Source organism: Pseudopodoces humilis, chromosome 11 (genome assembly GCF_049639895.1).
Source record: "Pseudopodoces humilis isolate 2021_Gansu_Grassland_sample_001 chromosome 11, ASM4963989v1, whole genome shotgun sequence".
Taxonomy (NCBI): Eukaryota; Metazoa; Chordata; class Aves; order Passeriformes; family Paridae; genus Pseudopodoces; species Pseudopodoces humilis.
Window position 1 is genome coordinate 10,959,337 of NC_142210.1, and position 18,321 is coordinate 10,977,657.

The window sequence follows — 18,321 nt, forward strand, 5'->3', positions numbered from 1 at the left end:
GCTGCTCCTTGGCCTCACCAGCTCTTCTGCTGCTCGATGCTGTTCTGCCTGTGTTGTCCAACCCTAATGGCTGCTGCTGTTCCTCTGTCAACAGTGACCCCTGTGCTCCTCTGACTCTAATGAGGCATGGGCTGCTCACTCTGTAGCTGTCTGTATAAATCTCTCCTGAACAAAGGAAACTCCCACTTGGGACTGCTGCTGGGTTGGGGAGCTGATGAGCAGCTCCTTAGCACCGGCAGCAGTTTGCAGGAGGGCAGGGGGAGCGTGGAGCGTGGCTGGTGCTGCAGTGGCACCTTGGTGCTGCGGCTGGGCCAGTGTCACACCTTGGTGCTGCTTTGGGGGCAGGTCCTGTTCCAGCCTTCCCTGTGCCTCCCGCTCTCTTCTCCTGTGCTTTCTGCTGCCGTGTTTGACAGCCTGCCTTGTGGAAGGGGTGATGAGCACGGGGTGGACAGGCCCGTGGGATGAGGTGCAGGGCAGGATGTGCAGAACTGGGGCCATCCCTGAGTAGCTGTGAGCTGTTCCAGGCTGTGCCTCTCTCCTCGCCTTTGCTCCAGGGACACTTGAACACAGCACTCAAACCTGAGAGGAGCAAACACCTCCAAGATAATTTAGGTTCTGCAAGATCTGTGAAAGATGAAAAAGAGGAAAGAGGCATCAGATGCCCCCACAAGATGGGAAAGGCTGGGATATGAACTCTTGATGTTAGAGCCCAGAGTATTCCTCTGGGATAGATTAGAAATCCCAGTTACTGAGAATCTCCATTTAGAGCTCAGAGTTCCTAAATATGGGATGTTTTGATACCCCTGGACCTTGCTCTGTTTTTTACTCTTGTGTGGACTGGGGGACTTGCTGTAGCTGTTTGCCTTAAATACAGACCATCAGTTTGACTCTTCAAGACCTTGTTAAGAGGCTGCCTGCTAGCAAGTGTGGAATGTATTTCCTGAATCTTTCCTGGCCTCCTGAGGCTGGACCTAAGTCTGAGATTAGAGCTTGTGTAACTATGCCAGTAGAGAGGTGAGCAAGGAGAAAGGGTAAGCATAAGGTCTGTGTAAAGCTCTCAGAAATCTTTCACAGCAAGATTTAACCTGGCAGAATTTCTTAATTCTGTATGACAAACTGTTCTTGTTTTAAAATTTAGCTGGCGTAGGAAGAGGAGGGTGGAATTTTTGCATACCATTTGGATTTGTGGAAGATGGAGCAGCCTGTGCCCAGGATTGAACTTCTAGGATCATTACCAGCAATCAGAATCATCACCAAAGCCATCACTGGGAGTAGAAATCAGTTTTCATCTTTTTTGAGCCATGCTAAAGAGGTCCAGCTCTGGTGTTTCAGGAATGATTTAGCCAAATGTTTTCACCTGCTAGATCCTGCTAGAGCAAGCACTGACCACATTGTTGCAAATAGAAACTCAGGAGGGTAGAGATGAATCTTCTGAATTTATAGTATAGAGGTTTGCATTGCAGCTGATACTGGGCATTTTCACCACGAAATCTGCATCTCTTGGATTGCTGGTGATTTATTTTTTCTTTTTCTGGCATTTCAGACTATCTTCCATATCTGTGCTATGAGAAAAGAACAGTCTGCTGATTAATTGAATGGAGACTTTTGCCTTGGGCAAAAGAATTGGAAAAGAATTTGCTATAAACTTTTAAACATGAGACTGGGATTGAATTCTGACCATTGTGTGAACTAAGGGGCTGGAGATTCTCATCCTCTGTTTTTGTACAGAGTAATTGTACTAAAAAAAAAAGAGGGAGAGAAAGAAGGTAAGTTTGTAATAAAGCCTGATTTCTAGGCAGTTTCACCAGGGGAAAACTCATCTTTCATGCCAGGCTGCAGGAAGTTTTCACTGTGGTATGGAGTAAAAAATATGAAAATGCCACAGATAGAGTCCCTTTTTCTCAAATCCTGGGGATTTTCAAGTAATTAGCAAATGATTTATGTTACTCTGAGTTTTGAAGAGATGCAATAGATTAATTTCAAGAACCTCCCTAGACAATCATTTATAGCATGTTGTATGTTACTTATGAGAGAAAGTGAATTCTCACTCTTTTGCCCAAAGCTCTGTGTTTGTTTTTGCCAAGCACAAAGATTGGCAACTCTCTTCCCTGGGATTTAAATTTGTCCAATCCTTAGTCAGAAAGGACCGGCTATTTTGCTCTATGGCCTGAGAGCTTAGATCCAAGGCAGCATTGTTGTGTGGCTTCTGCCTGCTGTCCGAGAGAGAGAGAGAGAGAGGCAAGTGAGGCCCCCGGGACGGTGCAGCAGGAGCGGTGGGATGACCTCACCTGGCACCACCTGGTGCTAGGGAGAGCCCCTGGGACAGGGATGTTACCCTGTTATCCAGCCCCTGGGACAGGGATGTTACCCTGTTATCCAGCCCCTGGGACAGGGATGTTACCCTGTTATCCAGCCCCTGGGACAGGGATGTTATCCAGGGAAAGGGCTGCCCTGAGCAGCTGGAGGGCTCTGGGGCACCCAAGCCTCGAGGGGTAGAGGGTGCTAGGACAATCATTAACCCAGGATCATGGATTTAGTTGGAGGGAGTTTAGAGATGCCCGAATGTGTGGGACTGAGGTAGCTCTTAGGTGTGACCTGCTAAAGGTTTGGGAAGCTTTTGATGTGAAACAGTGCATTGCCTGTTGTTTTAAAGGTACATGGTTATAAAACTAGAATCTCTTAATTTCCTTTAGAACTTGAACCAGTTACACAACAGCTGAAAAAGATTTCTAATTTTAATAAAAGACAAATAGAGACTAATCTACTCTGCACTGTCCCCCAGGACATTTGCAAAGTTCTGGAATTCTTTCAGCCTCACAAACAAAAATTTATAAATATTTACTGAAATTAAGTTTATTGAAAATGTCACCTGTGCAACTCGAAGTGAACATGAAAGAGAAACTGGAGTGGAAAGGAACAGCTTGTTACAGACAGGTTGTCCACTTGGCTTTGTATTTCTGGCTTATGAGTGGCTGCTTTAGTTTTGGTCCCTGCCAGCTGCTTCTGCACATACAGTTCAGAAGGAACATGAAGAGAAAATAGATACTTTAGGAGGCAGATTGTGGCAGCCATCACTTAATGGAATGGCTGCTGAAGGATTCAACATTACTGGAAAAAAGTGTCTTTTGAGGGAAATCAGCTGCCACTGCTGCATGACATATTGAATAAGTTAAGACATCATGCACAATACTAAAAGGAGGGGTGCAAAATATAAACACCTACAATTCTAAATGCTACTGTACAGATTCTTCTCACCCATCTCCAGTGGTGAGACTAAAATAGTCTTAAACAAATTCATACACTTCCCAAGTTTTGAGAGCTACTCAATTTTATATAAATTTTGTTCACATTTTGTAGTCTATAGTTTATGCTTTAGTTTTAAGAATCTCACTTTTGGGCATTGTTTGAGGAATTCAGGATCTCTATTTATCCTGAAGAGATTAGGCTAGGTACAGGACTATTTAATCAGCACCCAGAACTTACCTCACACTAGGTATATAACTGCATAAATCTTCATCTTTCAATTTCTTTTAAAAGAAAATTTTTAATTTTTAAAATCTTGCTCAAGTTTGAGTTCAGGAAAAACTTCTCCTTGTGGCCATTGCATCCTTGTGAACATGAAAAAGGAAAATCTTAAAACATGAAAAACAGAAAGTTGTGAAGTGTTCAGTAAGGATGAAACCTTTTTCGGCTCCATTACTTCAATGAAGGGATGTCATGGAGGGGATCTTGGAGAATTCTGAATTGGGCAGTATCACTTTAAGCGAGGAAGAAATTCAGCCAGTCAGGATTTTGGTTGCCTAAATATTAAATGTAAAATTCATAAACATAGTTACTAAACATAAAATACTAAATTGTAACATAAAATATTTAAGTATTGAATTAAAAAAACTTATTTTTTTCTCCTCACATTTTAAATCAGGACATTTTAATTGAGGTACTTATCCTCACTTTACAGATTGCTGGCTGCAGAGTTTGAGGTAAATACAGCCACCCTACTTCCGAGTTTTGTTGTCTGAGTGTGGTTACAATCTGCACTGGAAAAGGAGCATTCTCTTTTGCTCCTCAAAGGAAACTGCGTGTAATTGTCAAAAAGTAAAGCTGGCCTAGAAAGAAGTGTTTGGGCTTTGAATTTTACTATTTTGATGATGAATTTTGCTTTTTGAAGAAAGGAAACTTTTTATTATTTGACATGGGTGATCTAGTATACTGAAATTAGTGAGCCTAAAATAGATTGACAAGTAAAATAGAGGGTGGAAAATATACACTGAAGTACCTGAATATATTTGTGAAGAGCTGTATTTGTTCAGCTGCAGAGTGTTCCTTTTTCACACACTTTCGGTGCCTCTTACAATTTTTTATACTTCTATGTTTCTTTGCCATATGTGTTTCTAATTCTTTGCAACAGACGATTTAAAAAAATCAACCAAACAAAGATTCCAACTTGTGAATTCAAAGTTGACTGTATAAATCTCTTCCATATAAAATTATTCAATATTCATTGATATTGAGTTATGCAAAGTGCTGACTTGATTACCAGGTCTGAAACTTCTGGGAAGACCGGATAAAGCAGCTGCACTGAACCTGATTGATTGCAGTTGTGTTGTGCCTGGGTACTCGAATCCACCTGCACAGCACAAATACCTTGCTCCAGTTTTGAAAAGAAATATTCTGTTTAGCAGCACATAGGTCACATTAAAGAGCTGCTGGGCCTCATGTTCTCCTCGTTGAGTTGGAGCAGTTTGATGAAGGCAGCGTTGCTGTCAGTTCTTCTGCACTCACTGATTCAGAGAGATGCAACCACTGTGCAACAGCAGGGAAGGTGCAGAATCCAATTACAGCTTTTCATGTTTGGGTTTACTGATTAGTTTTACCATTTCAAATGTTATACCTGCAGTTCATGTTTGCTTATCTTTATTTGTTACTGCTAAACTTTAAATGCTGTAAGAATTGGAGCTGGCATTGTAGCTTTTTTCAGAAAATTTCATATCTCTCTTCAGCCGAGTGAAATGGAAAGAAAGGATTAATTTGAACTTCATGGTATTGTAATGATTTTTCACTGCTATGAATTGGTTTTGCTCCCTGTAGTCTGTGTCCTTTATTGCATTAGTGCTGCAGAACAACAGTGGTGGGAGATATTGCTTTATAAACTCCAGTGTCTCAGTACTGCTGTTGTCATTCATCATCTAATATAGGCTAATTGATGCTACCACAGACCATTCCAGAATGAAAAAGAAACATTTCTGCTTTAGCTAGGTGATGGTCACTTCATCTGTAGTGAGCATGGAAAGCCAAATAAATATCTGATGTGAACCTTTATAAAAGTATATTAAAAAAGCAGAAGTCTTGTTTTATGTGAATAGCTCATGGGTTAAGCTAAAGAATAAAAGAACTGAGAATTTTATACTACAAGATGCTCCAGAGGTTTATTATTTTTCATTATATACTGTGCTTCAAGGGTTACAAGTCAATAGTTTTAAGCTCATCAAGTTTAAACTGCACGTTTCTTTTGCCAACTAGATACAAATAATTTGTGCACAATGCGGCTTTAAAGACTTCCTCTGGAGCACTGTTGGGTAAAAAAAACCGGCTTCCCCTTCCCCCTCACTTTTGATGAAATAGAGACTTTTTCTTGAATATTTAATGGTTATTTAAAGTCTGCTATTAATAAATTACTTCTGTATGAAAAGTCACAGTGACATTTAAACCCTGCCACCAGCCTCCCTGGCAGCTTGTGGCGCGGCTCTGGTTGGCCTGTGTGGTTTGATGGCCGTGTCGCAGCCGGGCCAGCGGCTGAGGGTGGCACTGGTGTCGCACAGCAGGAGAGCTCCGTGCTCGCAGCCCGCTGCCGCCCTGCCCTGACAGGGCTCGGAGGAACAAGCAGGGAACAGAGGAGCCCTCCTGCTACGGATCTTACCTTTCACTTTGAGGCTGGAAAGGGCTTAGAAGTTTTTCCAGAAAGAGAGCATGGCTGTTAATATCCCTGCAGAAAATGTGGGAGGAGTATTGAAATTTTTTTGTAAGGGATATGAAAATTGCTTACATATTTAGCTCCTTCACCCTCTTGTACTGTTTTCTTGCCTTTATTAAACAGTGTGCTACCAGGCAAGACACACACCGGGTGAATTTGTGCTTTATCTGTTTTCTGAGTGTAAAAGCTTTTGCTGTAGTGTCAGATCCGTGCTGTTAATAAACGTTCCAGCAAAATCTCAGCAGTGTCATCTGTTGTGGAGGGACTGGTCTGAGCCAGGGGCAGCCGCCCAGCAGCTCCCAGCTGCCCGAGGAGATGGGCCGTGGCTATCTGGGCATGGTGGGAAAGGCTGCACCCGTACGAGAGCCGCTGGCTGGAGAAAGCAATGGACACGAGAGAGCCGCCAAATGCTTCTGTAACTCGTGAGCAGCCCCGGACTGCTCCGAGCTCGGCCGGGGGCGGAGGAAATCGCTGAGAAAATTCCACAAGAGTCACTGGGCATTGCCGGAAACCCATCGGGAAGCCGCTGTCCCACAAGGGCGCTGTCCACGAGGGACCCGCCACTCCGTGCCCTTCTCAGGCGCGTTTTGGGGATGTGGTCGTCTTTAAAGCACCACTGCTTACGCTGCCCTTCACACAGCGCTGTGTGTCCAGGACACAGGAGAAAGCCCTGCCCGTTTTGATTCCCACCTGGGTCAGGGAGCTCCGGGCCCCACCGCCGACCTGGCTGCCCAGGGGCCGCGGCAGCACCGCGCTCCGGCCACTGCACGGCCGAGGGGCACGGGTTATAAAAACACTGCGGGCCGATGGATTTGTGCTGAGCTCTGTCAGGAACATCCAGCGTGAGGGTTTTTTTAGGTTTTGGAGAAGCTTTGAGAACTCCGAATTTCTGCACAAACCAAGATAAGGGAGACGGGGCTGAGCCCGGAATCCTCTCAGGCCTTTCAGGGGTTTTTCCGCCTCTTCTGTTTTTCCCGTTACCGGCGCAGCTCCGCCGTGCGAGGGCTACCCGGTGAGGAGCCTCCCGCCGGGCAGGGCTGACGGGAGCGCCCCGGCAGCGAGGGGCTCCTACAAACGCCCGCCGCAGTCCGGCGGTGCGGGGCCGCGGCCGGGCTCGGTGCCGCTCAGCCCGGGTCTCCCCGGAGGCGGCCGGGCGGAGCGGGAGGAGCGCGGCAGCCCGAGCCCGGCGGGGCGGGGCCGCCAGGGGGGGGCGCGGGGCGGGCCCCGCCGGACGGGGCCGCCCCTCGGTGGGCACCGGAGCTCTCCCGGCGCGGCGGGGGCGGGGAGCGATGCGCTCCGGCGGGGCGGCGCAGCCCCCGCCCGCCCCTCGCTGCCGCCCCCCGCCGGGGGGCGGAGCGGAGCGCGGTTCCACCTCGCCCCGGCGGCCGCCGTGAGCTGCGCGGCGGCGCCGCCCGGGGCGGCTCGGCGATGGGGGCGCGGGAGAGGCGGGGGGCGGGCGGGCGGCCGTGCCGCTGCTAAGTAGGGCAGGGGCGGGGGCGGCGGCAGCGGGGCCGTCGCGGCGGCTGCGCTATGCGGGCCGGGCGCGGGGGGCCGGCCGGGAGACGGCGCCGGGGGCGGCGCGCCCTGCTGCCCGCCGCGGGCCCCGGGGCACCGGGGCGCTGGGCAACAGTTGGCCCCGCCGCCGCCCAGCATGAAAGTGTGCCGGCGGAAGGCGCTGGCGCTGTGCCTGGGCTACGCGCTGCTGCTGCTGCTCGCCGCGCTCAACCTGCTGGAGTACAAGTGGCGACGGGAGCCGCGGCGCTGCGGGGAGCCCCCGGCAGCCCCCCGCCACCACCCCCCGCCGCCGCCGCCGGCCGGGGGCCGCGGCCCGGCGGGCGCCCGGCGGCAGCTGGTCTATGTCTTCACCACCTGGCGCTCGGGCTCGTCCTTCTTCGGGGAGCTCTTCAACCAGAACCCCGAGGTCTTTTTCCTCTACGAGCCGGTGTGGCACGTCTGGCAGAAGCTGTACCCCGGTGACGCCGTGTCGCTGCAAGGGGCGGCCCGCGACATGCTGAGCTCCCTGTACCGATGCGACCTCTCCGTCTTCCAGCTCTACAGCACGGCGGGCGCCGGCAAGAACCTCACCACGCTCGGCATCTTCGGGGCGGCCACCAACAAGGTCATCTGCTCCTCGCCCCTCTGCCCGGCCTATCGCAAGGAGGTGGTGGGTATGGTGGACGACCGGGTGTGCAAAAAGTGTCCCCCGCAGCGCCTCAGCCGCTTCCAGGAGGAATGCCACAAGTACCACACGCTGGTCATCAAGGGCGTACGCGTCTTTGACCTGGCCGTCCTCGCCCCCCTCATGCGGGACCCGACCCTGGACCTCAAAGTCATCCATCTGGTGCGGGACCCCCGGGCCGTCGCCAGCTCCCGCATCAAGTCCCGGCACGGCCTCATCCGGGAGAGCCTTCAGGTGGTGAGGAGCCGGGACCCCCACATCCACCGCATGCCCTTCCTTGATGCTGGCCACAAGCTGGGCGGGAAGAAGGAGGCGGGGGGCGGCTCGGACTACCATGCCCTGGGTGCCATGGAGGTCATCTGCAACAGCATGGCCAAGACCCTGCAGACTGCTCTGCACCCCCCTGACTGGCTCCAGGGCAATTACATGGCCGTGCGCTACGAGGACCTGGTGGTGGAGCCCATCAAGACCCTGCGGCAGGTGTACGGCTTTGTGAACCTGGCGGTCAGCCCGGAGATGGAGAAGTTCGCCCTCAACATGACCAGTGGCTCCGGCTACTCCTCCAAGCCGTTCGTGGTGTCGGCCAGGAACGCCACCCAGGCGCTGAGTGCCTGGAGGACTGCGCTCAGCTACCAGCAGATCAAGCAGGTCGAGGAGTACTGCCACCAGCCCATGGCCCTGCTGGGCTACGAGCGGGTCGGCAGCCCCGAGGAGGTGAAGGACCTCAGCAGAACGTTGCTCAGGAAGCCGCGGCTGTGACGGGGCAGCGGCGCCCGCCGGGCACCCGGGGCTGCGGAGCCCGGGCAGGGGAGCCGCTCCGGCTGCCTTGAGGGAGGGAGGGAGGGAGCCGGGGAAAGCAACCTGGTCTCCGATTTCCTCCAAAGACTGCTGAAGGGTAACATACAGCAATGTGATGATTTCGTTCTTCCTTTTTAATTTTTTTTTTTTTTTATTACCCACCCCTTGCATTGGGTTAGATATGATTTTAAAAAAAAAATCAAGTGGAACTGAAAATATGTGTAAAGCCCCTTCCTCCTCCTCTAAAACTACCTGTAATCAGGCAGTTAATCTGTACCAAAATTGTGTTCATGAAGTTCTTGAGGGTTTGAAGATGGTAACAAAAACTTGCACAATTCCTAACACATCTTTATCTCCCTTGGTGCGGAGGGGATGCCCTTGGAAAACATAATGCTGAAAATCAGACTTTTGTATGAAAGCAAATGTTCAGACATGATAGTAATAAAAGAAAATAATAAATGATATTCATTTTTATAATTACCTCAATTGTTTGGGAAATAGAGTGTTGCTTATGTACAGCTGGAGGGGATGCTTGCTTAAAATAACAACATGGACTTCTTAAAGGGTATGGGTGGAGGGCTGGAGTGCAACATTTGATGTGTACAAAGATCAGGAGCTGCTCTTGCAGGAACAGTACAGATCTCGCAAGTGTAGTGCAGGTTGTATGGCTATGTCAAAGCAGGTTTCTATTGAACTATTGTCTTTTCAGTTGTATTTAAAAAGTCTTTCAAGTGCCACTGTATTAGTGTCCTAAGAGTTTAAAAACGTTTGCCATCGCAGCAGTATTTATTTTTGTCTTGACATGTATGTCCAGGAGTCACTGTCAAATAGAAGTGGATTTACGGCGTGACAAGAAATGCAGGATTTAAAAAGACATTTATCATTCTGGAAACATTAGCATGTGTGAAAACAAAAATAAAATTATATATATTATATATATTCTATAGTGCTAACAAAACATATGTAAGATATTTCTTGACAATTTCTTGATTGGTAACAGGCATAGCAGGGAAGCATAGAAAAATGCATAAAATGATTAATTTTTTCCCTTTGTCTGTGTCTGAGGGTATATTTATATACTAAGAGGGAGGAAATGTACAGCTGTGTGTTCATGGCTGTAATAGAGCTTTTATGGAGCCAGCCCAGCGTTTGATTTCAGAGTGCTGGTTGGAGACTCGTTGCCTGTGAATTGTCATTGCTCTGTGATGGAGCCAGATGGTGGTCTGGCTCTTTCTGGGAGCTCTGCCTAGAGTCTGTCCCATCGTTAAAACTTGATGATTAAAAAAAAAAAAAAAAAAGAAAAAAGAGATTTTACTACTTCTGCTTTTGTAATTTCTTGGAAAAAGTCCTGATTTATTAAAGGTTAAGTGGTGTGTTGCATATGAAAAGTGCAGACACCCTAAGTAGTTTTTAATCTTGGTGTTCTCTGCTGCTCTTTGAAGGCTCATTTTGGAACTTGAGTTTTTAAACAAACGTAGTTTTGCCAAACAGTTCTCTTAGGAGACTACAGACTTTTCTACAGGAAGTACATTTTACATTGCCTATTTGGGTGTTGTGCCTTCAGAAAATGTGAAGAGTATGAGTAGGAAAAAGGAGATTGATTTGTGAAAATAAATTAATATAAACAGGATGCTGATAAGTGTGTGTGTATGTGTGGGTGTATGTGTGAAAATTTTAGTGATGTGTAATATGTCTATTTCTTGTAACTCAAAGAGCTGATAACTGGCTACTAAGATTTTTGAGTTCTTGATGAAATTTTGGCATTAGATGTTGAATTTATTCTGAAAAAGAAAAACATTTAATAAACTAGTTAAAAGATTATTGCATAAGGTTGCCTATACACTTGCTGAATGACTGCATTACACATTGGTTCCCTCAGCTCATTTTCACCATCAGTGAAATAACATAAAATTTAGCAATGGGAGATCTTTTAATTGTCTTGTTAGGGTATATTTCCAGATTCCAGACAGCAGTGCTAGAAACGGGAGGGATAGTTAATTTGGTATTTAAAATACAGATAAAGGTACTTGTGTTGTTTTGGAATGATGTGTTTTGTGTTACCACTGTGCATGTTCAGTGCCATGCTGAGAGGATTTTGGATGTTTGGCTTTGTGCTGTACCGAATGGGGTTTTTTATTTTCTTCAGTTGTTGTGTCTGGGGGCACTGCTTGGAAATCTGACCTGCTTGTCGAGCAGTGTGCTTGCTTTTTGTCCCTGCCTGCTTTCTGGAGCTGCCCCCTGCCCTGCCGGTGCTCTGGCAGCGCTGCTGTGGGCAGGGCAGGCGGCTGGAGCTGGGAGCCCCTCTGGAGCTGCCCACGGAGCACCAGCCCAGCTCCGGACACCGCCTCAGCTCCGCTGGCCTCAGCGTGGAACTTTGCACAGGTCTCGAGATGGGGGCTTTTCATGTTACAGCAAAAGCTCTTCGATTTTGGGAGCTGAAGCACAGTCATTTCTGCATGGTCTTTTTTGGGAAAGTTTTCAGGATGAGTACAGTGAACAGGAATCAGTTGCCTCTGGGAGTGTGAAAGAGATGAGCCCAATTGTCTTAGCTTCCAAAAATGTCTTTTGCCTCCTAATTATGTTAAAAAGATCATCCTGTCATTCTGAGACAGCACTCGCTGCTCTTCTAACAGTGGTGCATTGCAAGCATCTGCTTTGCTTTCCTGATACAAACACTGCCAGTAGAGTTACAGCATCTGAATCTGGTCCATAATTTGGGCTCCACCTACTACATTGCAGCAAGGAATCACCCAACATACTGTACATTGTACCCTGGTGTGCTTTGGTGAACAGAAGAAATAATGCAATGTTCATTTTGTGAAAATAAAGGACTGCATATTTGTTCAGGTAAAGCTTCAGGAAAACTGAATGGGATCCTGATTGTGTAAAATGCTGGTGGGCTAAGCCCTATGTTTAATGCTGCTCTATTTAATAAGTATGTGAACAACTGGCAATTAAAACACAATTTTTAGCCCTTTTTTATATTCAGGAAATAGAATTGGAGGAACTTTAACAAGCCAAACAGAGTTGAAAAAAAGTTTTAAATATGGAAAATTACAGGATAAAAATAGCATATCAGAAAGATGAAGGACATGGTACAAAAGAAGTTTTCCTTTTGTGAGGGGGGACAGCCAGCTGTGGTCAGAATAAACTTGACTTTTAAGCTTGAAAATAGTCCTGGGTTTGCTTTCTGTCTGATTTAAGAATCACAGCATGCTTTTTCAGCTGAAGCTGGTGCTTCTATTGGTGAAGGATCAATAACATAAACAAGGTACAGGGTGCACTCAGGTATGTGGGAGAGAGATGGTTCTGAAGACTTGGCACATTGGTTTGATGGAAGAGAAAGGCCAATGGGCCACTAAGTGTTGCTTTCTGCTGTGAGCAAAGCCAGAGCATCAAACAGGTGTGGTAAATTGCAATGATCATTCAGTGCATGAGAACAGGAAAACCCTCTGTCTTCCACTGAATCAACTAAACCACAAGATGTGTAAAAGTGGAAGTTGCTGCTGCTAACCATAGAGCTGACAATGATAAAATGTTAGATCAAGTATCTTTCGTTCTTAATAAAAGGAGGAAGTCCCTTATTTTTCCAATCACTGTGTAATTTGTCAGACATTAAACTTCATGCCATGACTGGGAGGAGGAATGTAAACCCACAAACCTTGTATTTCCATTATGATTAGAACTTGGGTCTTTAGAGGTGAAACACTGATTGTTATAAGCAATCATGAAACAAGTGTTTCTCATCCTGTACGCCATGAGAAGAGTAGTGAGATTATTTCCCCCTTTAATTTCTAATTGCTAGTGATGTGTTGAAAATGAAAGGTGTTTAATGTGAGCCCTTGCACACTGCACAAGTGATTTAAGAGTTAGTGTTCCAGCTTTGCCCCTGTGCATCCCATAAACGCAGGCACGGGTCCTTTTGGAGCAGTGAATGCCAGCTGTGCCCAGTTGAGTGGGACTGCTTTAAGTGAACAGAGTGAACATGGGGCAAGTGCTGCCTGTGTTGTTACTTCATCAAATGGATAAAAAATGTTCTTTTTCTACTGCCATTTCAGTTAAGGGTGTTGTATACATATTACTCTGCTGGAATTATGCATATGAATAAGGTAAGCAGATTTAATTTGGAAGCTGTGAGTGAGTCTGAGACTGCTTGCCACTGATGTATCTGACTTCAACTGTCAGTGTCTTCTGCTAGTTATCCTGGGAGTCAGTACATAGGGTTTGCATTTATCAGAGAGCCTGAGCAAGATCTTACAAAAATGTGCATGTTTTAGAATTAGAGAATACATAGAATAACATTTCAGCAATACTCATTATATTGCACACATTTAAAGTAAAAAATAAGGTTTATCTGGTTTATTTGGATTCCCTGGCAACAAATGAGTTCTGTTAATGTGTCTAAATAACCGCTCTTGGCTGTCGTGACCTCCATGATTCTTCATGTAAGTTGTCATTTCTGCAAAGAAAATGCATAAAATTGGTACAACACAGACTGTTTTATATTTGCAAGTTGGAAGATTTCCTTGTATTTATTTTAATTTGCAGCTTGGGGCTCCCTGCATCATGAGATTGTGAAAGGAACACAAGAATGGGCCTGCATTATTGACTGTGCAGAGTCTGGGTCAATGCAAATTCAGTGAGAATCAGTGCAAAATGTCAGGTGTCCTGTCTTCCCTTGATCCATGAAGAGCTGGCATCCCTCATACAGATCAACACCATGATCTGTATGATGAAAGCTATGAAAAAAAATCATCATATAATGACCTCGAAAATGGGGGAACTGGGATTAAAGAATCATCTGCTTCTGCAGTGAAACACAAAGCTGTAAAATGTGTGTAAAAATATATGGCATATTTCTTTACTGAAGAAAACTGTGTATGTGAGAGACCCATTTATACCAACTGATGTGGGTGAGCTCTCTGGTGTCCACTGCAGTTCTGAGATAGGAATATGCTTGTTATAGACAGGGTGATGGGCAGGGAATTGAGGTCCAGTGGTGGGTTACCATCTTTTTGTTCCTCTCAGAAAAATTGGTGAGTAGCCAGCACAGCCTGCAGGGCTTTTAGTATGAGGTACTGCAAATTTCTATCTGGGTATAATGTCATTATTCTGATGGGATTTGAATGGAAATAGGTCTTTCATGCTGAAAAACAAGATGAAAATGTGGTTGCAGTAACTCCCTAAATGAAATATTATTAGTGAAGCAGCCTGAGTGAGGAAGGATCTGCTGAGCCACCTTTGTCACAGCATCAACTGAAGTGGAAGTTGCTAACTGGAAGGGACTCTACAGATACAATATTAAGACATCTGAAGATTCTAGTAAGCTTTGAGTGGGATTTTTCAAGAATATCTGCATGTGCCATTTTCTTTGGAATTGAAATATTTACAGGAGTCAGCAGAAGTTATATTTCAGAGTGCCTCTGGAAATCATGGCCTCATCAATTTGTATTGGAGGGGGCCTGTGGGGGTTTCTGGTCCAAACTATTGCTCGAAGCAGGGTCAGCTTATGAGATCAAACTAGGTTACTCCTGGATAAAACCTGTTTTATCTTGGTGGGTCTTGTAAACCTGCAAGGACAGAGACTGCATCATCTCCCTGGGAAACCTCAGTGCTGTGTGGTCCTTGTGGTGATCCATGATGCTTCAGCAAAACCAGCCCCAAAATCACTAAATATGTTACATAAATTTATTAATGTGTTTTACCTGTGACTACTGACATGGGTCATGTCCTCACTTCCCTTTAACTGTAAGAGATATTGGCTGCAGCTCAGCTGTTGCAAAGGGTCAGCAGTGAAGTGGCTGGTGACTAGTGATCTCAGTGGAAAAATGTGGATTCACAATTAGAATGCTGCATCCAGCAACATCCTTGTTCTACCAAGAAGGGATAAAGAGGAGAGCAGAGGCAAAAGAAATTCACTTAGAAGAAAGGAAAGGAATAACAAAGCGGGGCTTATCACAGTTTGCTCTTTCTCTGCTATAGTGAGAAAGAAATACTGTTAAGGAAAATTGAAAGAAACAAATGATACCACACAGCAAGGTCAGGAGAGGATGAATAAAGGCATTTGCATGTTAAAAGCAGTGAGGATAGAAACCTGAAGGACAGAAAATGAAATGTGATGCTATGTGCTGTAACCATTTGTGATTAATCATGATATGCAGAAAGAATTCCTCACTTCAAAGTTCACAGTTTTAGATTCACTGATTTCCCTCACAGTTTCAAGATGAATTTCTAGCAGGAATAATTTTCATAATTATTTGGATAGTTTTGATGTTCCAATTTGTTTTGTGTATAGATAGAAACAGAGTTGCTGAACTTTTGTCTAAATATTCCTCTCTGCAGACCTCTATGCATAAATTCGCAGGCCCCCTAGTCTGCTAAATTCTTGGCACCTTCTTGTTTACCATCTGCCAGATGGTTCCTTCTCCCACCAGTCAGGGTTATCAACAATTATCTGTTCCAAGCCATGTGCATGTCTCATAACAGTTTATCATGGGAGACATAAAATGGAAAAGTGACATATTTAGTGTTTATGTAACTTTGGGAATAATTCTTGGCAGCTTTCATGACTTGCTTATTTGTCACTGGTGGTTCCAGTAAATTTGCTGTACTGGTCTGGGATCAGCCCTTCAGATTTGAATTATTTGGTCAATTTACTAAAATCAAACACCTTGCACACTCACTCAGCCACTATTTTAGGTGTACTAATTTAGTTGGTCGAGTTTTGTTCTTCAGAACACCCTTATATCTGCTTGACCTCTCTTCTCCCAAGTAACAAGTGATAAGAAATGAGGAAATGGACTCAAGTTGCATCAATGAAGGTTTACATTGGATATTTGGAAAAATTTCATCACTTTGAAAGGTTTGCCAAGCAGTGGAACAGGCTGCTCAGGGAAGTGGTTGAGTGCCCAACTCTGGAGGTATTGAAAAGACACATGGGTGTGGTGTTCAGGGACACAGCTTAGAGCTGGCTTAATGGGGGGACTTGAAGTCATAAAGGTCTTTGGAATCTAAATGGTTCTCTGATGTGATGGCTACATCAGACCCTGCCAGTGCCACACAGGGGTGGCTGGGGGCACTGGGGGTCTTTCAGCTCATGAAGCAGTGAGAAAGGTCTGGCTGCCAGAGCAGAGTTTGGGGGTGAAATCTGCTGACCTCCTTTGGCTCATGCGCTTTTCACCTGCTTTGTTGGCTGTAGCTCCACCACAAACTGCCAGAGCTGTTGATGGTAAGGGACACCTGGTTCAAAGAGGTACAGTGGTGGTGAGTAAGGGGTGAGAAACAGTTCTTTGTGCTTCTCTGCTCCTCTACAGTGCTATAAATACATATTATAATATCGGCTTTTCGCAAGTATTAAGATGAATGTTATACGTATAATGTTAAAATGGCTTTGCTGCATGAATGTAATTTTTTCTTCTCCTGCTATTAGCAAAAATTTAGGCATAAGTGGTAATAGTTGATATAGTATGCTTGAACTGCCTGCCTGGTTAGGATAAACTCCAGTGAACATATGATGGCTGTCATCAACACTCACTGCCTGTGGAAGTATGAAGCCAAAGCCCAAATTGAAAGTGGTAAGAAGAGGATTAAAACCACAAGCATGCTCTAAAAAGATGCACCTAAGGAGTGGCCATGTTAAAAAGTTCCTGGAAAATGTAAACTAGTTAATAGAAAAGTTTGAAGATGCATAAAGTCTATGAACGTGCATCAAGTTGATGCAATAGAAATGGTATATAAAAGGTATTTCCGAAACAACCTTGCTCTTGGCAAGAGTACCAACCCTAAAAGTGGCCGTGTTAACCCTTTCCTTTATTGTCTTTGTCTTCTATTATCTTCTTTATTAAACCTTTTAAAATTTACCAGGAAAGAGAACTCTGTTTTTCACAACAGGAATGAGCACACAGCAGCCCGTGCTAACCATAACACTTTAGTTTTGTAAGAGTTTAACGTCTGGTCCCTAATTACATGTTCATTCATGCTGAGCAGAGGTAAAAATACACAGTATAAAAGTACACTGTTGTGGCTACTGCCCAGAGAATACCTCCTGTGTTATTTCAACCCGGGAACCCTCATCCCAGGACACAATTTATACACATGAGCCCCCTCCTTTTATTTTACTTTAACTAGGAAATGTATCTGGTGCCACACCCGAGAGGCAGCCGCTGCCTTTGAGGAGGTGGAGCCCCACAGGTGTTAATGAGGAATGCTAATGAACCTGATATAGAAAAGGGACACCTGAAAGTTGTTTGGGGCTTGTGCTGCTCAACCCTTTCCCCTCACAGACTGGTAACTGTTTCTGGGCAAAATGAGCTGGAAGCCGAGGTCTGCTCTGTGCCTTGTTGTTTTTGTCTGTGCCCATGCCAGGGGGCTGCCATGTGCTCTCAGCCTCACAGGGAAGGCTGGCTGAGGTGAGAGAGCTCTCGGGGGGACTGTGGGCTCCAGGGAGGAGAAATACAGGAGGGGAGCTGCTTTTGGGGTTGGTGTGGCTTTGCTGGAAGCATCTTTGATGGGAAGGGCTGCTGTGGGCTCTGAGTGCTTGTGGTCCCCTGGAAGGTGCCTGAACTAAAGCCCTTTCCAGCGCTGAGGCCTTGCTGTGCCCTAGGTTGTGGGTACAACACAGGTTGTGCTAAAACTGTAGGAAAATCAGTGTATTTTCCAACAGGGAGAGGTGGTGGGGCTGCTGTGCTCAGGCATGTTTCAGTGTAAAGAGCTGATGAAACACATGGAAGAGCATCAGCTGGGACTAAGGAGGCTCTGGAGATCGGTGGAGCATGGAATACCACCCGGGAAGTGGCTGTGCACCGGGTGGGAGCCGTGGCCGTGAGGCGCCTCGCAGCTGAGGGAGGTGATGGAGCTGAGCTATGGCGGGGAGGCCGTGCTGTGAGGGTGAGGGTGCTGCTGGACCCCTTCAGCGAGGCCTGCCTGTGAACGTGGAGCTGCTTCAGGAGCACCGGCTGCTGAACTGTGCTGGGCACCAGCAACCAGGGCTCTGGGAGGGCTGTTTTGTGCTGGGATGAGAGGGGCTGAAGCTTGCAGGAAACTCATCTGGGGAGGTGTTAAAAGTGATTCTGTCGTTTGTCTGGGCTGTTGGGGTGTGGGGTCGGGCTCTGTGGGCGCTGTAAGGGCGTTTGGCTCCTGTCTGTGCCATGGAGTGCTGGCACACCACCGTGGCTGTGTGGTACTGCTGTACCCCCCTGGGGCCATCTCCTGCTGCGCTCTGGGTACTTGAGAACACCTGCCCGTGTCCAGCTCCTCAGGGATATCCAATACTCAGGCAAATCTCCTACAGGTAAGGAGAGGCTTCAGAGTTGGTGGTTTCTCGCACACATGTACTGGCAGAACAAAATTATGCATTTCCTTGCCATTTTTATGT

The 18,321-nt window shown here is 46.3% G+C and overlaps 1 protein-coding gene across 1 annotated transcript; it reads left to right on the forward strand.

The window, feature by feature from the left end:
- The first annotated feature begins 7,588 nt into the window (after window positions 1–7,588).
- On the forward strand, window positions 7,589–9,051 carry CHST2 (carbohydrate sulfotransferase 2). Its single transcript, XM_014256208.2, has one exon. It carries the CDS (start codon window positions 7,623–7,625, stop codon window positions 8,907–8,909), a length of 1,287 nt encoding a protein of 428 aa, XP_014111683.2. The 5' UTR covers window positions 7,589–7,622; the 3' UTR covers window positions 8,910–9,051.
- Window positions 9,052–18,321: the final 9,270 nt, after the last annotated feature.